Source organism: Anopheles funestus, chromosome 2RL (assembly GCF_943734845.2).
Source record: "Anopheles funestus chromosome 2RL, idAnoFuneDA-416_04, whole genome shotgun sequence".
Taxonomy (NCBI): domain Eukaryota; kingdom Metazoa; phylum Arthropoda; class Insecta; order Diptera; family Culicidae; genus Anopheles; species Anopheles funestus.
In genome coordinates this window covers 96,379,569-96,403,443 of record NC_064598.1, presented here as the reverse complement: position 1 = coordinate 96,403,443, position 23,875 = coordinate 96,379,569, and the positions used below count along the sequence as shown (strand labels likewise).

Sequence of the window (23,875 nt, the reverse complement as noted above, 5' to 3'; positions counted from 1 at the left end):
GCACAATCCGACACACCATTACTTCTCAGCTAATGAACAGTGTGTCCTTGGGTGCGTGGGTGGGAAAATACCACATCCAGGACGCGTCACTTCCGGCCCACACAGTGTTTTTGAGGTGGTAGACAACAAATATACATAGATCTCTCTCTCCCACACACGATTGGGAAAGGTTGCCCGGTTGATGCGTGTGTGGCAACCAGCATCCGAACCATACGACCTTCACATTATGTTTTGATTTATTCGTAGAACTTTTCAAATTTACCACCCTTTTGCAACCGCCCTTCTGCACGCTCCAGCCACACCCTTTTGGGGGGCCCTTTTGTGTTTGTCAGTATACGCGGCTTGTTGCGTTAGGTCTCGTTAGTCCGAGTGATTTATGAGATGAATCTGATACGAGCGTTGCGCTTAGCTCATGCTAACACTGTGAAAGAGAAAAGGCTGGCTGGCGAAACACTTTCACCTCCACTGCTTTATAGCTTCCCTTTTTTTTAAAGTAAGTATATAAAAACATCTTACTGGAAACAGGGAAACTCCGGGTGCTATAACGCGAGTGGAATGATTTCTGGCAAGAAATGGGTTTAAAGTGGGATCAGGTTCATGGAAAACACGGAAGATGTTAAGCTGGTACAGTGGTACAAATTGAATCGTGCTTGATCTTCTTAACCTTTCTCTGGTTTATAGCACTTTTAAACAGAAAAAAAAACATACAAGAAATCACATTCTACTGAATGTACTCAGCGTGATACATTCTCATCAACGTGAATGTGCGAGTTGCAGTGAGCCGAAGCATCGTTATTCTCACTTCCAGAAACAAAACCCCTAAAAGAGAGATGGGATCTATTTTTGCACAATTTTTCGTCCCATTTTCCACACTTTTGCTACGTACTGTACAGCGAGCGTTGTGGAACGTCTTCAAGCCGATCGACTAATATGTTCGACCAAAATCGAATTCGGTTTCATCGCCACCATTGTGCAGCCATTGTGGTGGTGTAGAGGCCACATTGGGCTAAAAATAAAATTCTACACTTGGACGTTTTCCGTGCATTTTCGAAGCAGGAAGAAAGTTTTGCACATGGTTCCATTCTCACGTCGTTAAACTTTTCCCTCTCGGAGCTGCATGCGGATGTAGTAAGCAGAAAAATGATGTATTTCTACCCAGATGCTGTGCAAGATCTGCCAAAACATGGTGCGATTTAGCGGTAAAGCAGTGCAAGAAGCTTGTCAACACAACAGGATAAGATACCGGTGACCAATCGATAGTGGATCACTGCGATACTCGTTCCATTTTTGCCACAGATAAACCGAGCACGCTCGTTACTCAACCGTGCTACAAAGTTTGCGTAATCCAGCGATCGAATCTTATGGTATGCCGGTATGTCCGAACATTACCTTCCGCATACTCAACAATTTACAGTAAAAGTCCACCAGAAACGGAGATAACGTGCCTCGGTATGGGAAAACGAATCAACCACTGACCAACGAAGGTGACGGCTGTCACAGCAAGTCACGTCGCCGTTGGTGACCGATTCCGCTATTAGGATAGAAACACTCGAAGGGTTCGTATGGGGTACATAAGGGAAGGATCGCTGACCGGAAAAGTGGCTGACATGTGAAACACCAACAAATTAATGAATGACCACAAAGCGTCCATTGGAACCTAGGGACCCCGATGCAAGTCACGGTGGAAATGGGCCCAAAGTGACAGGTTGACTTTGATCCGCACAAACGAAACGGCTCGACATTTCACCATTTCGGTGATTCTATTTCCGGCCGTTTTCCGGCTGTTTCGTTTTGTCTTCGAAACTAGCTATAGGGAAAGAAAAGAAAAAATCCTTGCTAGAACATTTTTTTTTGCAAATTGAAGAGTATCTTACAGCAGATGTCGTTAAATACTACAAGAAATAACGTTGTACGATTAGGAAAAAATCAATATTTTGACATTTGATGAGTGATGAGAAGAGTTTGTTGTTTTTCACAGACTAGTTCTTGGTTGTCTATTTTGTTTGGTTTGGTTAGAAGTTTTCAAACTATGGTATTTGGTACAGATCAGCTAACCTCAACAAGAAATTACACTGATAAACCAGTCTGTTATTGGGAATAGTATGGAGAAACAAATCTTCAGTAATATTATAATCAGACAGACTTGTCTGTAATGTTTTATGTTGCACTGCAAATAATCATCAATATTCCTGAAGCAAACATTCACACATTCCTGTGTGTCTTTGGCAGGTCCGTTTCGCCAAACCAACGCTCCCAACTTCAGACACAAACATTTGAATGAAAGTACGCCATAGAAATGGATTTACTTCGGTCCATCTTTCATCAATGAAATAAGCATCTGTTTTCTCCCTGAACAATTCCAGCCCATCGCTGCCGGACTTGTTTAACATGCATTCATTGACTTTTGCCAACTATCTCTGTGGATCGGACTGTGGCAATGCAAATTTTGTTTCACCACCGCTAAATGAAGTTACAAATTCACGTGACAAATGCTATCCGAAATCTCCATCGGCTTTTAAAGCGTTCCATTCACGCTACACTACTCCGTCTTCAATCGATATCGCTCGATCGCGCCCAGTAACGTTGAAGTTTTGCGCAATTTTAAGACGATGCGCCCTTCGGCTCCCTTAAAATGCTGCCAACGAACAAATTGCTTCCTTCCCCGTCCTCGAACCAGACACACACACAATGATTTGCATACAGATTAGCTTTCCGTGCGCCGCGAAAATGACAACGGCTGTATATGGGTGGGTTTCCGTTACAAAATCTGTCGTGAAGGGTTTTTTTTGGTTTTCATTCCACTCGCGGTACACCAAACAGCTCACACCCTTTTTTGGGGATGTTATGTTTGTCTATTTTGTCTAAATTCTCCAGTTTTTCTCTCTGTCTCTCTATCATCGCTGCTTTGAAACTTGGTGTGTGGGGTTCCGTTTGGGAAAAAGGCGTAAAGCAGATTAAGATTACCGCTACCGGGAAAGTTGTGCGTTGTTTTGAAGTCTACAAAATCCCCCTTTTTCGTTTAACCTCGAACCCGCCTGGAAGCTTATGGCTTCGCTTTTGTGGTGACTCCGTCCCAACGCACATGTTTTTCTTCTCCTCCCGTATGACTGGCGCACCAAGGTATGAAGCAAAAACTTTAGTAGAGAGAATTTTGCTGCGTGCAACATTTGGTTTGCTTGCGTTCCTCCTTACCACCATCACTGCTTTTCCCCGAGCTCCGAAGGGATTTGACCCAGAATTCTGGAATTTTCTCTCGGAGATGATTGTGATGCATTGTTTGAAGTTTTTCCCGCGACCGCTTTTCTCACCACCCTTTCTCGTAACCTGTAACCATTTACTGCACTAAACGTGTCGTGCCGTGGCGATATCGTGAGGATCACTTTAAGCAGCTAAATTACGCCCTACGAATAGGATAAACTGCACTTTGGTATCGGTTTATCGATAGATGAGGGCATTCGCACGAGTGCCCGAGTGGTGTCGATTGATGAAACGTGCAAATGAACTTTTTTTTTACATTGCAGCGATTTTGTTGCAGCTTCAAGTGGGAACCGCACACGCTGCTGTACACTCACTGCACGCATTGCACTTCCGTGTTGTGTGTTTGTGTGTGGGTTCGTGTTTTTTTCACCCATCCAATGTGTACGTGTCCGACGATGATGACGGGATGGCTCGATGGATTTCTATATTTAAACCGCTAACAAATGTTTTCCTCACGATTTCCATCAGCAGATTGGCGATGAGCCGATGTCACTAATCCCGCTATCCCCCTCGCTATCCTCTGTGTGGAAATGTGGAAAAACTGGTATGCGGGTGGAAAAAGGTACAGAACGAACGGCAGTAATTGCTTCACTGCAGCTGCATCGTTTAAACGCAAAACTCCCACACGCCTTTAATATGGCCGCGGAAAGGCAACGGATCCATTTGGTAGACAGACTGTTTAGAAGAGTACATACACACACACACACACACACACACACGCGGGCGCATATGTTCGCTTTGAACTCAAATCCAACCCCCTTTCCGAGGGAGGGTTGGTGCCTTACGCTTCAGTTCCAATTGAATAATAACGTTTTGAAATTGGTTGATATTTTATGCAGTCAGTCTCCTCCTTAGACGTGGGAAACGAAGAGGTCGTGAAGGTGACACTGCACAGCACAGTGAGACCGGGTGAAGTAATTTGCTAAATCATGATGAAACCTGCTGAACTACATTTGCCTTGATGTGTTTTTGCTAGCTGCTAGTACCGGAGTGACACGGTTGAGAGTGATTTATATCGATCGTATGACTTTAAGTGTAGAAATGCGATACAAAAATAATCAAATACACGTCATGAATCATGCATTTTGAAATAGTAGACTAAAAAAGTAGCTTTAATTCGCAATTTATAACGCTATATTGATTTGTTTGATGTGTATGGTTTCCTCTATAAAATACACAGTGTCTTTGCATACCTTTTGGGGAGCTACCTTTTAATAACAACATTATTTAAATGTAGTTTTTCACGCCTTACATTTTTTTTACAATTCAGGCAAATATTTTTTTGTTCTTCATTTATTTTTGTTCCAATGGAATTATCTTCCAACAAACAAATGCTGTTTTGGTGTTTACCGCATAATTGTGCACATGTACACTCACAACCTAAATTGCTTATTTGAGCAATTTATTTGTTCAAACCATCCATAAACATCCGTGCTGTAATCTCATGACGCAAAAAAAAACAAATGCTCTCAAGGTTCTCTCGTGGAAAAACCATCCCATTCGCTTAACGATGCAAACAATGAGCTTCAAATTCTCCCTCCTGAATGAACCTGCAGCACTCAACCGACCGCAATCGTACCGTGCATAATTAGCGACAGTGATACAGGTTGGAAAATATCACTTTACCAGCAACAACAAAAAACGAATCAGGCAGCCGGCCGGTTACACGGTACGCCGAGTGTCACTTTGCGCTCGAAAGTACCTTTTTGCGTAAAAAGTGTGTTTTTTTTCTTCTCGATTTTATTTATGCTCCGTTGTAATTCTTCTCCTGTTGGCTCTGAATGCAAGGTCTCTGCATACTGCAATGTTTTATGGTTCAAAAACAGTGGCGCTGAGGGTAACAATTCGGGGAGTAAAATTTCCATTGTTAAAAAGCAACGGTTTCGAAAAGAGAAGATATTTCGAAACTCAACACCGTGTGACTTGTTTTACTTTTTGGATAGATTTTCATCGGTATTGACAAGGAGAGAAAAAGGATTGTTACGTTATCTTTAGGCTTATTATAGGTATCAATGAATCACAATAAATATTTATAATCGTTAACGAAATAGGGAAAAAATTTCCTTTTGGCGCTCTGGACACTTTCCCAAAAGGGCTTTAAAAAAAGCGCCGCTTCGACCCTAATCCAAAGGGCTACTATCGAGCTGGGAAAAAAGACGTTTTCTTATCGCATTTTTTTACGATGCTGGAAGGGGTACATCTACCCCCTCGGGTACTCATTTTTATTGTCATTAAATTATTCATGCATCGAAACGATGAACCTTCTTCCGGCCCTGGCGATCCACAGTTGATTGGCTTACTCCGTGCCGCGTGTAGGCAATGTATCGATCAGTTTCAGCGCTTGGGGCACGATTAATGAGGCTGATTTCAAAATTCAACCCCCTTCCGGCAATCCGGACAGGAAATTAAGCGAAAGTGATACGAAACCCATACGAGAGTTACCAATTTCTTGGAGGGCATGCAAAAATGTAGTACGAAAGCGCTTTTAATTGGGAACCCATCTCGATAAAGTGCTCACAAGCCGGTTCTCCATTGATATTTACCTTCAATTACACGATTCAAGTGGAGCACGTACCAGGTCAAGTAAATGCAAGGGAAGTTACATGTGGAAAAGGCATTCATCTGTATCCTGTATCCAGAACAAATGTAACATCGTAAGAATGCAGCACAGCACAGCAGTAAATCGAGTAAATGTAAATGGCGCTGCTAAGCAAATAATCTTATTTTATTTAATTTCTGAAGGAAATACATCGTTACAGCTTCTTTCCCGTTCGTACCATAGTGGATGTGAAAGTTCTGCTGAAGTTGCATAAATTCTCTCTTACCGCTCTTGCTCCTCAACTTGTCCTCCTGCTTGCCAAACCCGATCCGGAATTGGGTGGAACCATTCTTCATACGTTTGCGACTGACAGCGCGTCCTGTTGACATTGGCTTTGGAAAGCCCTCACAAAGACACTCGCACTGGGGCGAGTGCCCTGCAGTCGTAGCCGATTCCCTACACGCTACTACCATTAGTCTCTGTTTCCAGCCGTTTTTAGCCCACAAACATCAGGAAGGGTTCAACTGTTAACGGTTGTTATTGTCGTCGGGTTAGTAAGGAAGGGTGGAGAAAACCCATTTCCCCTTTTTCGATGGTGGCTTTTGACATTCAAAAACAAAACGCATCATACGAATGGGGAATGTATCCATACGTAGTAGTAAGGATGTGCCTATCCTTCGAAATTGTGCCATGCGCAGTGCGAAACTAGGTTAGCAGGACGATCGCTTTTAAGGGGAAATGGCACTCATCGGTCATACGGCCGTGGAAATGTGTCAAAAATAGGGACGCTTTAGGTAAGGTTAGCAGGTAAAGGGCAAGAACTGGATACAACATGGTTCATTCGATGATGGCTGACATTTGAACAGCGACACACTCGCGGTATGGTGCCATCTACCGAGGGAAAAAGCTATTCGCGATATTGGCTTAGACATTATATTTATAATTTATCTTCTTTTAATGCCTTTTTTAATAGAAACATGATCTGTTTTTAATTTAATCGTAGTGTTACTTCCTTTAAAATATACTACGTATAATGTTTCATTACTAACAAGTCATTCCAAGAGCTTTCCCATGAGAAAGCTCCTGAGGAAAGCTCATCCTGCTGTGTATGTCCTTTGGAGCACCCGTTGTTTGCATCCCCCCCATTGTGACGTGCCAGTGCGTAAGGACCTTTCTTTGGACAAAATAGCAGTTTCTTTGTTGTTGGTGTCAAAGTGTACACACCCCCCTGCCGAGACGACACGCACACATGCGCGCGAACACGTAAAAGCTCCAACGAAACTAATATCGTTGGAGCATTGGTGAGGCCGCGTCATCGGCCAGCTGCCAAATACTATCTACACATACTCCCTCGCCAATACTGTGCCAATGAGAGGTGAGAATCGAATGTCCAACGCACGAGGATACACACGCCAAAAAGCGCTTTGATAGTGAGCAGAGAACGTGGCCGTTCTCTCACGTGCGATGTGTTCAATTTTCCCAAAAACCTCCCCAAATAGAAGGATTCCCTGAGCGGGAGTCAAACGCACGTAGAATTTAAACGGTAGGCAGCATATATCCTGCCTTTCCCGAATGCTCTAGTGCCCGCCGGTATACGAACATTACGCTAGAGATCTCGTTCGCTCTCGAATTTCTCCGCTCTTGAAATGGTGAAGAATTTTCTTGCTTTTCCGCGTGGTTTGTTGATTTTTTCCTTCACGGTTCTCTACCCCATTTCGCAAGAGCTTTTCCACTACTCGCTTTTTTTCCTCGAGGTCATTCAAACGTCACGAGTCCTCGTCCGTGCGTGGAGGGCCTGCTCACACAGTGGCCGTCTTTTGGGATCGTTCGTCGTTGTCATCCTGCGGTGCCGTGGTTACTGGACGTGGCTGCATTTTGTGATAGAGGAAAAATGTGTAATCTTTGCGTGAAATTAGGCGAGTGATTCGATACAGAGAGCGTGTACGGCGCGTGCGGTAGCATCGGTGATTGTGCAATGGTGAAAGTTGACATGCCCGTCGATATTGAATCTATATTCGCAGGATATGTGAACGAATTCCATCATCAGTGCTAGAGCTAGAAGCGGAGAACCAGCTTATTCGGATATACACCATCGATAGAGTCTGCCCAATAACTCTTAACCGAGAGGAATATTATTAGCAGAAGAAACCGCGCTACTGCCACTACTATTACTACTGCTTCTTGCACTTGTTTCTATCCTCGTTTACTGCATTGCATCTCTATTCTATTTCATGTTGCGTTGGTCAAACTGAAAATCCCCGATTCCCGATTCATCCGTGTGGCGCCTGACCTTTTTTTTATGTTGGGCGATGTTTTATTGATGTCTCCCGCCTCCGCCCTGTACTGTAACAGACTAGCTATAGACAACGATCTTTCAAGGACTTTCGGTCACTTTTTCTTCACTTCTTCTGTCACTGTTATCGTGTGTGCGTGATTGTCTTTTTTTTTTGGTTGTTGTTACGTTGCTTCTTCGTTTCATGTCCCTGTACAGTTTGTCACTGAGATTTCTCGTTTGTTCGATTGTGAATTGCCCAATTTTGCAGTAGAGCGAATGCGTTCCCATCTAGTCCTTATGGGTATTAATCGTTAATATTGAACCACTGGCACTGCTACATCTTCGACCGATTCGTGACTTGTTTTGCTTTCGTTTTGTGTTTTCCTATTTTCCGCACTTCTTCTTCTCTTCTTCTTCCACTACTCTTCGTTCCACATTTCAGTCTGTGTGGGAGTAAGCGGTTTTTGGGCAAGCGGTTAAAGTGGCGTACTACTACTACCTGCTAGAAGAAAAGTGTTCCGAATAAGAGAAGAAGAAAAGCTCACGTGAGACATCGTGCTCGGTGTGGAAAATGATATGCATGCGGTAATATATATGGCGCTCGGTCGAAGGGAACGTCCTCCGTGTGAATGTTTATCATCAGCACCAGCAGCGAGCGCCCTCTAAATTCAAACGTTTTGTCCGTCTCATCAATCGGAAACGGGGAAGGTAACGCGCAGCAGTGATTAGAAGCAGGTGCTGCATATAGCTCGAGTGCTTATCGTCCAGGCCACTGTTGTACGTCCTCCCACGCGCTGGCTAACAGCTTTCTTCTACCATCTGAAAGTATGCAGACGATGTCCTTCATCGTCGGAGTGAAACGTCATCGAGGTTCCTTGTCTGACAGCTGCCACTGCGGTGTTGTGTGCTGATAACACACCGTGCATCGGTTTTGCGTGCGTGTGTGTGTGCGAACCAAAAAAAAACAGAAGATAGCCAGCTCAGTGCGACCGATACACCGACCCACCACCGGTTGGGTTGGGGGTGGTAGCACACGCTCAGCTGTCAACACGTGACGGGGAAGAGGCGCGTCAAGCTTTTACACGCTACAGCAGCAAGATCGAACGGCACAAGAAGGATACGGGCGACCCGGCGACGGAAAGGATGATTAGTTCGAGCTTTAAAGAGGTAGTGTGCTATTTTTAGACGAACAATCTGTGTACTGCTTGTCATGGTCTATTATGCGCTATTGATGTGAAGCTTCACATAAAAGCACTAGCATGGATCCTGAAGGAAAGCTTCCGGTGCGAGTGGAAAGGAAACGACTGTAAAGACTTCTTTTATAGCATGCTTTTGGGTTGTTCTGTTTGACTAACGATTACAGAAGGGCATGGGGCGATGAGTTTTGTGTATGTAGCTGATGTAAACAAACAAAACAGATTTCTGGCCTGGTTAAGAAGACATGGTGTCCCTTAACTTGTGTTGCACCATGTCGATGCACCGAACGAAGCAAAAAAAACGAATCTTCTTCTGCTCGTTATGTAATGCAAACGAAACGATGAAGTCACTAGGGCGCAAACAACACAACAACAGGAAGGCAACAACACAATCACGTGTTTGGGGAGATATCTCACTGGAAGAGAGTTTTCCTTGTTAATATGAGAACATTATTTGTGATGCTTTAATTGCTACCCTTCTGACTGAGCGCTGATTCGAAATCAAAATAATAAAAAATAGATTTAAGGTTATGTGCTTGAGTTAATAACTCAATTGTGTTTTGTCCTCGGGTGAGCATGGAATGGATTGAGGAGTTTTCGTTCCCAATTCCCATGTCGATCTATGGTGGTGGTATGTGACGTATCCACACCACATTGCTTTCGTGGTAGAAAAATGCGCGTTTTTTTGAAGGCAGAAAGAAAAAAAAACATTATAGGTCGTTTATGTAATCAAATCTTTCTCCTCATCGTCGTCCACCCACGGGGAAAATAAGAAAGATCGATGTTAGTCAGTTAGGTTAGCGCTTCTTCATTTTTGCTTTACGCTAGAGTTTGCGTGAGCCGGTTGGGTACGTCATCGTGTACCGTGGATGCACACGCCAAGAAATGTAGCGTGTAATTAATAAATCTTCCCACCCAAAACGACCTAACTCGCTGGGGAAAAATTGACAGCACTAGCTGGGGGGGTGCCTATTGACGCTATGCGATGTTGTAGCAGTGAGGAGGAACAACACTCTACAACACCCAAACACGCACAGTTTTTTTTTGTTTATTTGAAAGAGATTATGTTGCTCAAATTAGATGATTTAGTGTATCTTTTTTTTTGTTAGTTTTGCAACTTTTACTTGCTTTATAGATGATTTGGTTATATTCCGTACGATGCAGGTGGTCGTATTTAGACATCGGGAGTTTTGTTGGAACTTTGCTAAAAGGAAATGGCGAAGTGAAAACACTGTTCATTTGAGCGCGCCCTTTTTATGGTCCCCGTATGGTCACGCGGTGATGCATGCAGTTTTAACATTACACAATCCGATGACCGTGTGTCGTTTGGTCCGGTGTGTAGCGTTTGTGGAACGCGGCACTTTACACCACACTAGCGATGTGCAAAGTGAGTAAGAGTGAGATAGTGAGTTGAAACGCTGTATTGAACGAGTTTCGTTCACTCGCTACGAGGAGTTTTAGCGACTCTTTTTTCACTTACTCACTCACGAGTGTAAGCATGTAGCCGTGGTGAGTCGAGTCGCAAAAAGAATAAATGCGTGACTTGAAACGAAAATGTACGAGTGAGTTGAAGCAAAAATGAGTTGAAACGAAACGTTTGAAACACATGAGCTGAAACGGAACACATTTTTAGAATTATTTTATTTTTTTATTATTTTCTATTCCTTTTTTTATTTAAAGCATTATTTGAGTGAAAAGAAACACATTGCAACCAATTGGCATTAAAATAAATCAATTTCATTTTTTTTGCAAAATTTCCCAAAAAAATCGTAAGGGGTAAGCCTTATGAAATTTTCGAGTTGAAAAATTTTTTTCTGATTTTTTGTCATTTTTTTAATTTAAAGCATTATTTGAGTGAAAAGAAACACATTGCAACAAATTTTCATGAAAATATATCACATTTATAAATTTTGCGAAATTGCTCACAAATGAGGAAAATTTTACATTTTCTCAAACAGGGTAAGGAACTCGGTTCCTCGAATAACTTCAGGCACAGACATCTTAGGTCAAGGCTGTCCAAGAAGAAAATGTAGCCATTGGTGCCATCTATCGACCAGAGGTTAAAGATTGGCGATCTGTTGGATACCGACCGAGTTATAGGCAAAACTTGGTGCAAAAATGAGGAAAATTTTACATTTTCTCAAACAGGGTAAGGAACTTGGTTCCTCGAATAACTTCCGGCACGGAAACCTGAGAGCATGGCTGTCCAAGAAGAAAATGTAGCCATTGGTGCCATCTATCGACCACAGGTTAAAGATTGGCGATCCGTTGGATACCGATCGAGTTATAGGCAAAACTTGGTGCAAAAATGAGCCTTAGTAAATTTTCATTTTTTTGAATTTTTGTGATTTTTTTATGATTTTTGACTCTGTTTTTTATTTAAAGCATTACTTGAGTGAAAAGAAACACATTGCAACCAATTGGCATTAAAATAAATCAATTTCATTTTTTTTGCAAAATTTCCCAAAAAAATCGTAAGGGGTAAGCCTTATGAAATTTTCGAGTCAAAATTTTTTTTAAATTTTTTTTTCTGATTTTTTATCATTTTTTTAATTTAAAGCATTATTTGAGTGAAAAGAAACACATTGCAACAAATTTGGATGAAAATATATCACATTTATAAGTTTTGCTAAATTGCTCAAAAATGAGGAAAATTTTACATTTTCTCAAGCAGGGTAAGGAACTTTGTTCCTCGAATAACTTCTGGCACAGACATCTGAGAGCATGGCTGTCCAAGAAGAAAATGTAGCCATTGGTGTCATCTATCGACCACAGGTTAAAGATTGGCGATCCGTTGGATACCGATCGAGTTATAGGCAAAACTTGGTGCAAAAATGAGCCTTAGTAAATTTTCATTTTTTTGAATTTTTGTGATTTTTTTATGATTTTTGACTTTTTTTTTTATTTAAAGCATTACTTGAGTGAAAAGAAACACATTGCAACCAAATGGCATTAAAATAAATCAATTTCATTTTTTTTGCAAAATTTCCCAAAAAATCGTAAGGGGTAAGCCTTATGAAATTTTCGAGTTGAAAATTTTTAAAAATTTTTTTTCTGATTTTTTGTTATTTTTTTAATTTAAAGCATTATTTGAGTGAAAACAAACACATTGCAACAAATTTGCATGAAAATTTATCACATTTATAAATTTTGCAAAATTACTATAAAAAAGCTAAGGCCTTAGGAGATTTATGCCGGGGTTTTTTATAACTCCAAAATGAGTCGTTAAACAAGCTCTCTTAACTCCTAATAACGACTCATTCACACTGAGTTGACTCACTAAAAAGAGTTGTTATTCTCATCTCTACACCACACGCCTCACAAGTCACGGCTGAATAGTTCAAATGGATATTTTGCCAGGCATGGCGTGCAACGGTGTGGCTAATAAATAAACCCACCAAACATCATTTAAAGTGAACTAAAAACCGGACAAGTACTTGCATAATACTTTGTGCTTCGGACGTAGTTAATGTTGCATATACATAGTACATGTAGCGTAAACTGTAATGCGTACGGGAAAACGCGCGTCCCTTTGGGGTGGTCCGTGGGCAAAGTAAAGAACCAGCAAAGAAGAACCCATTGTAGAATCGAATATAAAGCACGGGCGGAAGCATGACGCCAGACACTGTTTACAACGTTGCGACTCCCGGTTTTGGACGGAGTTTTTTTTATTTTTGAAGCGGCAAACAACAACCGCCGGTAATGAAATGGAATTCTTGGTATTTCTTCGTGATGGTGTACCCCGATCATGTTTTTGTAAATAATTTATGCTTCATGATGGAAGACTGAATCATTCGATTCGTTTTTTGTATGTTGTCTATCGACTATGCGGTACCAAAATCTAATATTTTTATTTTCGTTTTCTTTTTAGGTGAGTACCGTTCCGGAGCACAGGCAACCAGAAGTCAATCGTACGATGAATGCACCGGCATTGCGAACTGTTGGGTTTGAAAATGGGATTCATTTAAACAACTATTAGGTTCACAGCTAAGTAACGTCCGTATCATATTATATTATATGATTTTTTTGGAGATGTTTCCGTCACCTTAAAATTAGTTATATTTCCACAGATCTTCGTGTAACAAGGCCAACGCCATTCGAAGACAAGAAACGTTTTGCTTTGTTTCATATTAATTTATTAATAATGGACAATATCAACTAAATGATATGGTTCAAAGACCTTTTCCGTTGGATGTTTTAATTAGAATAATAAATTTATTAAAGTTCGTGCTTGTAATACCATCCCAAGCTAAAACTAAAAACTACCTGGCCTCACTGTGTACTGGCATTGTCGTCGACGCCATAAAAAGGTACCAGAACGACTCTCAAAGGACGAATGCTATGGAACAGACAGACTCTCCCACTGGACCTGTATGATAGTGACGTAAGCGTACCTCCCAGGGAGGAAGAAAAACGAATCCTTCCCACGGTTTTACCCATTGTACAGTGAAAAGCCAGAAATGGACAAATGCCTGGCCGGGGTACAGAAAAACGGAAACAAGTACCATTACCCGGGAAAATGTTACCGTGCTGCCGGGCCTGTGTAAGAACACAAAAGAATAGGCTCACCGACTTGGTGGTGGCCCATTTTTGTGGCGTTTGCAATAACAGAGAGAGCGAGAGAGACATAGAATAAAACGAGGACAAACAACAGGGTTTGTTGGAGATCCATCAACGGGTAGCAAATCCGCGTGCCGGAGTGTGCAGCAGAGCAGTGTCAAAGCCATGTGCACAACTCCACGATGATGCTCGACTGTCAATGTAATGTGTGTATCCTAAACTGGATGGTTTTTGGTGGCCTGTAAACAGAGGGAAAATGTGTCAGACTTAATGAGGAAAACCATTGTCGTAGAAACAAAAGGGAGGCCCAGAAAGTGCACACATGTTTTCCAGCTGCGAAAAACCCGACGTCCTGCGCTGGTTGTGAGCCTCTCCCATCCCCGAAGTAGAAGGAGTTTGATGGAAAATGGTTTGCCCTTAGCTCCACATTTCAATTAGAGCTGGAGCATTTACTGCCCAGGTTGACATTTAAACGATTGCGCACGTTAAAGCGTCCCTGTCAACTGGTGGTGGGTAATTTTAATGCTCTCCCACTTTTTATGTGCACCCACCGGCATGGTGTGTATGGTGTCTGCCAAGGCGTAGCAGTGTCACACGCAAATTGGGCACGGTGCTGTGAGATTGCGATAATCAAGAATAACACAATTTCACTTACATTCCCGCTCGTGTGGACCGGAAAAAGCCTTTGCTAACAGGGTTTATTTCGATGCCCAGACCGAGTCCCAGAGCCGGGTGAAGGTGAACAATTTGTCCGTTTGGACCAGGCAAATCTGCTGATGGGAAGGACAAGGGCACACGAGCCAATGTCCTTACAGTCCCTAACGCTTACTCCACCCTTGGATCATGAGAACAGAGAAAACGCCGTTGCGTGTAGCGGAACACGAAGTTTTTCCTCACTGTGTTTTTTTTCTATTATTTCTGTACCGACCCACCATGGGGGATGGGGAATTGCGACAGAATGTCTACTGTGGTTGGCGCACAAACGTCTGCGTTGACTTCGGGCGAGAATATATTGCAAGTACTCCTCGTGGACAGTTTAATGTAGCATCACGGATGAATGGTGCATTAGGCTATGCAGGATATTTATTTATTCTTTTTTTTTAAAAAACAAACGCAAACGTCGCTTTCATAAACGTGCTTGGGATAGGGTAGCGGTCTTGATGAATAAACACACAGGATGAAGCTATAGAGGGCTGATGCATGTTGGAAGGATATCGATCCGATAGGCAAGTAGATTTTTTTTCCTTAGGACAGCCAGCTTGTCCTAGATTTTATTCCTAGAGTTCTGGAAAATGTTCTTTTTTTGTATATTACTGCGTATGCTTGTCCGAGAGATATCACGCATCGCAGTATAAAGCGTACGGTCTCAATGTGTGAAGAAACTGTATGCCATCCTGTTGTCTATCTTTTCTTTAATATTTCCTATTTTTTTCTTGCTATTACAATTTTTTCCTTCAATTTCAATTCTTCTTAAAAAAAACTTCAGAAAAGCTTATCAAGTTGTAAAGTTATTGCCTTTAGGTAGGCGCTAACTATTAAAATTTTGTTACCATAATATTGAACATTACAAACAGCCGTATCACTTGGTACGAATCCCTAGTTAAAATTAGGTGACAATGATAATATTGTTGCTAAAGAAATGTTGCTGGTACCTAGGTATCATCTCTCAGTAGCTTTTGTTGATGGGTGTGTAAATATCTGGACATTTCCAATTATTTCTTACCCCGAAGAAAGATGAAGTTCGTGCTTTATTTCAGCAGGTAATGTATGCATATTACCTGGTTCAGAATTTCTTGTCTCAACACTTCTCCACCTCCTGTTCTTTCCGTGAGGTTAGGTAATGTTAACAACTGAATTACCCGCATTCTAAATCTTCCTTTAATACATTAATCCTTCGTACCTGTAGTTTTACTCGGGTTATTCGTACGGGTTATTGAGGTAATCCTACACTTTCCTCGTAGCTGACGAGCTGATGATCGTGTCAGATCTCTGCTACTAGTCAAACATGCAGGTTGCAGCTGCGCACGAGTGTAAAGACAATTCCGACAGAGTTATTTACGAATTAGTGAACTTTCTAAACACGCGAAACCACTTTCGCCGAAACGAGTTATAATTGAAAATAATTATGCTGTCCGGCTCTTGTGAACTATCGTAAAGTGCAACGGATAGAAGAGAACATCAGTGGCGTGCGTGCGAACATTCAAAAGAACCGCGCGCGTAAGGTGAAAGCTTGACAGTGTGATTAGTTTGGTAATTTAAAAATTTCATTTTGATTGGGTACAAGTGAGTGTGCAGTGTTGTGGCGTGGTCGCGATACTAGTGATATACGTAGAGTGTACGCAAAATGGCATCCGTGCGAATGGCTACCAACAACTATCGGGGTGCGAGTATGCTGGGAAATCAATTCGACGAAACAATTGACGAAAACTCGAGTTACTTTATCGACACCAACTCGATCAGTACGCACGATTTCGATATGTTCGTGAACTCGCTGGAGGAAACGTATAATGCTCACTTTCGATCGAAGCAGTTGGACCATACGGTAGAGGAGGGAACGCAATTCGACGACGAGGAGGACGACTACAGCATCTATCAGTCGTTGTCACGGTACGCCCAAGTCGATCAAATCAGTAGCTACGGTGGAACGCCTATGTCTAGCACGTGTCCCAATACGTCGGAAGAATCGTTACTGCCACCAGAGGCGCCTCACAAGACTCGCATATACACGGAACCGTCACTGATCGAGACGCGCAAGAGTTTCCTCAACATTTTCCAATATTTCGATCAAGACGTCACCCTCGATGAAGATCGATCGGATGAAGAAGCGGAGATGGAACATTGCCACCGTCGACGGACGGGAGTGAAACCGGATGGGCAAGTGAACGAGAAACGGCGCCAACTGCCGGACAAGCAGAAACTGGTGCTACGAGAGTGGGACACCAATGTGGAGCACCGGAACGTACCTCAATCAGGTCGCGCATCAAACAGACAAGTCGGGCGATTGAACGAACAGCTGCTGAAGATGTTTGAAGGTGAAAACGACAGCATCCGTCCGGTACCGGCACCCTGCAACAACAGTAAATCATACACGGCGAGGTCAGCCCCGACCGGTGAGAAGAAAGTGCCAATTATGCAGCACAATCGCATCGAGCAGCAGCCGAAAAAGTTGGTCAACGGTGAAAAGGCACAGCACCAGGGGAAGAAAACGCAACCTCGACCGAATGCCGCAGCAACCGGTTCGAAGCTGCCGGATACGCAGTCGCTGGCAGAAGCTGAATGTCGACGGGTGAACCGGCCGGTCCCGACGACGGTGAAGATTGTGAACGCTGCTCCGAAGGTGCAGCACGCCGTCACGAAACGGTACGCGGATCGGCGCAATCTGAACGACAACAGTGGTGGTTCGGTGTCGGAACGGGATAAATGTTACGTGCGCAACATAAACGATCTCTTCCTGCAGTACCGTACCCGGGAGCGGTCGGAGAATGGGACATTTCCTGACTTCAACCAGCACGTCCGGGAAGCGATCGAAGAAATAGAGAAGATCGAGGAAAATCACGTCCGATCGGTACTCGGGCAGCATGCGTTCGATGAAGCGCCAGCAAGCAAACTCAACAACACGCCGATCGCAGAAGACTCCCAAAATCTGGAACGTGTAACGAAAACGGTCAGTGTAGAACAGTTATCGGTGGTTCAGGTCCAACCAGGCGACGACGTCAAGCAAGTTGAACAACCTGCTGTGAGTGAAACGGATGAGCCACCGAGAATGGTAGTCGCTCCGAGGGTAGAATCGGCACTCGAAATGCATTACCGTTTGCGGCATGAAACCTACCGGCTGCAGATGCACAATCTAATTGAAACGGACCACTTCGTACGGATGAGTATGGTCGATCGCAATCGACTCTATCTGCTGGATACCATCTTTAATCGTTCGCATCTTAGCCTTATCCACACGGTATTGGCCTTGATCCAGACAAACATCTCCAAGGGTGATCAGGTGTTGCTGGAGACGCGCATGAACGGAGGCCTTATATCGGACGCGGCCGGTGACACCTTCGTCGATGCGATTGCCGCCGGAAGTTATCGGATCGATGGCATGACTACGAGTGCGTTGGGTGAGAATTGCGTCGAGCTGGATGTGATTGCGGTGGACGAAACCACCGGCCGGATGCTGAAGATCACCATCGAGTTTGTGATCGACGTGGCGGACAAGCAGACGAACGTACGCCAGCGAAAGGTGAACAACAGCGACGAGTTTCATTTCGTGGTGCGCATGGTGTTTGAGGTAAATTGCAAGCCAAAGTTGGCCACCTCCTTCTATACGGTCGATTGTGGGATGTACTGGGATCGGGATCGTGTGTTACCATTCCTGCGGAAGTGCGTCAGTACGGTGCGAACAGTGGTACGAGCGTTACCGTTGCCACGGACAAAAAGTCACCGACGATGGTGGCATTTGTTCAAGAGTAAGCTTGTATGAAAGGTGTTTGGGAAATGTTTGCGATTTCGTACGGAAAGATACGTTGTAAAGTTTGTTAATTAATTGTATTTATCCGTAGTTCTTACCAAATAAAAAGATTTCATACCAAGCAACAGTGTCTGTTTTATTTTATTTATTTCGCTATTTTGCAGTGACTTGTTGCTTGGGATGATTTCTTCTCGAGGTAAGAGGTCTTTTAAGATTTTTTTGGGGATTCAATTTGTCCATCACAGCAATGAAGGAAACGTGATATGGGTTCTGCTATAATTGACAAGCAAATCTACTTGATTGTTGTAGTTAATGATGCGCGTATAAAGTGGGTTAAGCTTGCGACACCAGATGGCCACGGATCGTCTTTCTCGCAATCCCCATCCACTCGAGTGTATGATGTTCGTTTCAATCAATTGACTTTCATGAAGCGATTTTTCACGGTCTATTAAAGCGGCTAGCTGGTGTCATACTCGTGAAGAGAATTACACAAAGACTTCTCCAAAACTAAGCCCGAAATCGCCCGAAGCAGCATGCTAACACGTTTGAAAGGGCTGATGTGTCGAACTCACTGCGGGTGTCATTCATCGTTCACACATCAAACGATTCTTTTCATTGCCACCACACAAAGACTGAACTAACCTTATTCGATGGTGTTTTCTTCCTTTCTTCATTGATAGCCTCCGGAAAATGAGCTCCAGAAGTCACACGAAACAGGCACCAATCTAAGCGAACATCAGCTACGCGTGCAGGCCTCACTGCAGCGGCTGAATATTCCCGACTGGTACAAGCAATATTCTGGCAAGGATGGACCGGCGAACACGACCGCACCGGTGCCCGGTACTACCACCACCGCTGCCGGTGGTATACTGCGCAAGCGAAACAGTGACGTCGGACGATGGACCGGGCTGAGCTCGAAGACCACTTCGCTCAGCTCGCTCGGATCGCACCGGTCGGACCGTAGTCCAGTGATGCTGAGTCCCTCCGCACACAGCCACCACGGTCAGACCGGGTTCTCCCGATGGTCCACGTCCCACCTGAACTCGAACCAAACGTCACCGAGCGTATCGACGCGGGGCTCATTCACCCGGGGCGGGCTGAACGCGAGCGTCATATCCGGCTACTCGACTGCTTCCACTACGGCCGGAACCGGTGCCAATAGTAGTAGTAGTACGATTAGAAACTCCTTCCGTCAGCCGTACCTGGGCTGGAGAAGCCAGGAGAAGCTGTCCCAACCGAGAACACCGGCGGAACGGTACGTAGCGAATCCCCAACAATGCTGTGGATAAGCCGTAAATGACAATATGTTTTTTAATTTTTTTTAGGCTTGCATCATCTCTACTGCAACAGCAAGGCACGAACAAACAGAAGGAACAGCAACAGCTGAAAGAACAGCAACAGCGAGGAAAGCATCAGCAAAAGGAGGAATCCGTCGTAACGCCGGAAATTCAATCATCAATCATAGAAGTAACGTCAGCGATTGTACATTATGTAAATGACCAAACAAATCGACACTCACGCAGTAGATCTACTAGTCCAAGCCAAAGGTAGAAAAATGGCCCCCAAAACAACAGCAAGCATCCATCGCCATCGGGGGAACCATCACACTAATCGTTTCTGTGTTCACTTTTAGATGTTGGCTAGAAAGTTCGTTTGTTGGTACCCGGCCCCTCGATTCCCCACAGACGCCGTTGATCGAGAATAGTTCCGTTCTAGGATCCGGCCACCATCAGCAGCATCAGCAGCAGCAGCAGCAGCAGCAGCAACAGCCGCACACGGCCGGTGATCATTATCGGTTTAATGCCGGCCGGATGAATGGCGTCGGTGAGTCGACCCTGATCTAGAACAACCTTGTGCTTGTTTTATTCCCTATACTTCCAACTTTTTGCGCTCTTCAGTAAGAATTTACGTTGCGTTACGGTCTTGTTTTAAAAAAAAAACACGATTTTAATTTCCCGTGTATTTTCATTGTGTACCACCACATCATACCAAGCATCATCAATCGTCAACTTTATTCACCACACAACTAGTGTACTCTAGCGTATCTATTATTTTTATGTGACTATTCTTTTTGTTTCTGTTGTTGTGTTATAATCACTCACCGTCCATCTAGAACAAAGCTCATGAGCAGCGTTAGATGATGATGATTTGCGGGAGATACGAGACCAAACGCGTAGAAACGTTAATGTTGCGTTTTTTTTGTTTGTATTTTGTAGTTTTCCTTCTTTTTTTGTTTTCCATCGGCAAGTATAGGTCCATATTTGGTTCTATTCTGAGTTTTGTAAAATTTTCTAGATTTAAAACCAGTACAGCGCGAAGTAAAACAATATCAAATATCATGTTATAGAATAAGCGAACCCATAAGTTGGACACTAACTGCGTCCGTGCACTCTCTATCAATTGTCAATTAATTAGCATTAGTTTCCGGTTCGATACTATTTGTGTTAGTAATTTTAAATTTACTTTTGCGTTGGTTTCCCTAAATTTGATATTCCAGTTTGAGACACAGTATATCAGAAGGTGTGTAGTGTGTGTACGGGAACGCGAGAATAGCTCTTGCTGCTTCGTTTTCGAACACCCGGTGTCCTGACAGGGAAAAGCACAGTACAATATAGATAATGTGTGTCCGGTAGCTAAGCATTGCTATTGCAATGAGAAACCGTCATCAGCCAGGAATAGGAATGTCTACGAAATAAGTACGAACGGATGGTGGATGATGGAAAGGCAGAGAAACAGAATCTTTCTGCATACGAAATGCATTTTGTCCTTTTGACAAATAAATCAGCTCGAACAACAGGGTAGGCACACGACGACGCGTGTATGACCATATTTTGGATGTGGTTTTTAATAGTAAATACAATTAGGGAATTCTTTCATTCGATAAACGAGCACGAACCTACGAACTCATGAGCTTGCGAAAGCAATAGTCGATGTTTCGATGGTTCCAAATTCTTTACGGTAATGCAATGCAGAAAAGCTAGGCGGAAAAAATAACGAAACCACTCATGACAATTTTAGGTAGCAAAATCGATTGTGTAGGGCAGAAGATAAACCAAAATTCTACAACCATCTTTAGTGTGATAAAAATCGGATACAGCAATTAGGTAGTGCAGGTGCAACAACAGCACGTTCGAAGCAGCATACGAAGCGCCACCGATCACCTCCTCTTATTTAAAACTTACATTAAATTAAGGAGTGTTTTGATTTGCGGCGTTGTAGGCCGAAAACCGAATATCCGGAACAATGAGAGGAACAAACATGAGGAAAATAGAAATGCTTTTAATTAGTTCTGTTCGTCGATAACTCGGGCTTGGATATTGATTTGGCGTGTTTTACCATAAGTTCCAGATTGTTGAAGGATCACTTAACAACCCCCTTTTGCAGGACACGTTAGCTGGATCGCCGTCTATGAGAATGAACCACGCATGTTACTGTAGATGTGTGTAGTTTTTGTTTCGTTTCACATCAACCACAGCTTAGTAAAATACCTTACTAAAATACCTTATAAATATGAATTAGTCCACACGATAAGCTTTCACTTCATAGATTCACGTGTAGGTCGAGAATGTAACATTCAGTGCTGAATTAGCGAACCTAATTACCCGACAATAAGCGATAGCTCTGCGCAGAACCGCCTTACGAATGAGTAGGAATGTGTAGTAGGATGTAATAGTTTTATTTAGCCCACGTAACCGTACGTGCACGAGCTGTAGAGAACAACGATACTACGGAAATAATGCGCCGAATCAAAAAGGGACAGTAGAGAAGAGAAGAATGAACGATGAATGCTCTGATCCGCTGGAGCTTGATAGAGGTTTTTAGTGGATAAGTTTTAATTGTATAACTCGTATCATATTACTATTATTATTATTATTTAACTTTTGCCTAATTTGTATAAGTATTATTATCGTTTACAATAAAAAACTTTTCAGCTGCAATATATCCCCAAGATAAAAGTGAAAAGTTTATAGTTTGTTTTTTTTTATTTATGTGTTTTATTATCATTTTTACATTCCTGTTCATCATTGGTTCATCTAGGTAATGAAGCTTCATTTATCTGTTTTGTTCGTTTATTGGCGCATTTTATTCGTATTGTTACGATTTTGCTTTACTTTGCATTTTTATGGATTTAGCGTTTGAAAGCGTTTCAATTATTATTTCTTCTTATCGAAAGCCTTTTTTGGGTGAAGGATTGTAACTAAGCATTAAAAATTGAAATAATGCCGCAGCAAGGACTATTTGAAATGAGGGATGTCGTTATAAAACGCAAACATTTCTTCACTGCTTTGATCATGCTTCTCATCTGTTTCTGTTTTCGGAAAGTTTTTTCTGTTTTTTGGTTTCTTTGCTATCATTCAAAATGCTTCGTGAAACTTCGTGTGTTCCTTATAAAGCTTTCGTTCCAAACGTTAGCCATTTTGTGTTGGCCCAACAATTGGAAAACGTCAACCTCACACAAAGATGTAAATGCGTCGTGGGGGCCGTCCAGCCCCCAGAAAATGGTGGGGAAAAAGTGAAATCGGGTACAATAGATCTGTTTTTCCAACGTGTTTTTTTTCTTCTTTTCTCTTTCTTCTCTCTTTTTCTCTCTTTCTCTCTCTCTCTCTCTCTCTTACGCGCTGGTTCCTGGTTTTTGGTGATGGTTTTCCTCGTTTTGCCGGTGTGTGCCGGTGTGACGCGACATGCATGGTGTGCTGTCACTAATTCACACACTGACCACACACTCTGAACCACAACAACACTACTCCCCGTCATCCCGAAACCCTCCCCCTTTCCCCATGGGGGGACACTGGGGTGGGGGGTGATCGGACACGTGTGTCCGGGTTGTGCACAGGGATGTCTGGCGCGGTTCCGACGTTCTCGCTACCACCCGAGCATCAGTCGCCCGGATCGGCCACACTCGAGGATGTGCTCGCCTCGTTGCTCGGCTTGCCGGCCGATTCACACAGGTCCTCAGGTATGAACCTGTAAGTTTTACTCCAATACAAACCGGAAACAATTATTTGTTCCCCATCACACGCTCCTCGAAACACTCGAACACGCTGTTGTCCGTGTGCCGCGTATGTGACATACTTGCCATGCCGTACGCCATAGTAGTGCGCGCGGGGTGCGTCAAACCCCGTACGGCGAAACCCCCCAAAAAAAAGTGTATCTAGATGTTATAGGCGGCTCGATGTTGCGCCCCGATCAGACTAGCACTTCTTGTTTGTTTCTTTCCTCTTGGCTGTATATCTGTGTTGGCTCGCTGCCCTTAAGCGAGATCCGTGTTTTGATCCGTTACTTTACTAAAAGCCTTTACTATCTCTCTATCTATAGCTCAGCTCAGTCTTAACTATGTTCGGCATTGTGTTGCGTTATGTTTTGTGCTAGTGTTGTGCTGTCTATTCTTGCTAGTGTAGTTCTGTTCTTGTTGACCCTCCATGGCCTTACCATACTTTCTGGAAGCTGTTGAGAATCTTCTTCAAACATCTGTTTGTCTGTTGTGTTTGTTCTTGTTACGTTAATGAAGAGCGAAATGTTGAAGATGACATTGGAGATTAATGTCGGAAGAGTGGTCTAATAGCCGTTCGGTCCTTTCACAGGGA

General features: G+C 43.2%; 1 protein-coding gene across 15 annotated transcripts in view; it reads left to right on the top strand.

Moving 5' to 3' along the window:
- Positions 1-23,875, top strand: part of LOC125763345 (uncharacterized) — a 97,676-nt gene that overhangs the window by 61,505 nt on the left and 12,296 nt on the right. For 8 of the 15 annotated variants that reach the window (XR_007418341.1, XM_049426372.1, XM_049426373.1 and 5 more), the window contains 4 exons: positions 18,971-19,545; positions 19,616-19,837; positions 19,924-20,114; positions 23,125-23,247. Coding sequence is in view for 14 of the 15 variants with exons in the window: in XM_049426372.1 (XP_049282329.1) it covers positions 18,971-19,545; positions 19,616-19,837; positions 19,924-20,114; positions 23,125-23,247 (1,111 nt within the window). In the remaining variant the exon portion in view is untranslated. Of the gene's footprint in view, positions 1-2,155; positions 9,240-18,970; positions 19,546-19,615; positions 19,838-19,923; positions 20,115-23,124; positions 23,258-23,875 lie in introns of those variants that run through there. The other 7 variants (XM_049426378.1, XM_049426379.1, XM_049426380.1 and 4 more) reach the window with 4 other exon arrangements.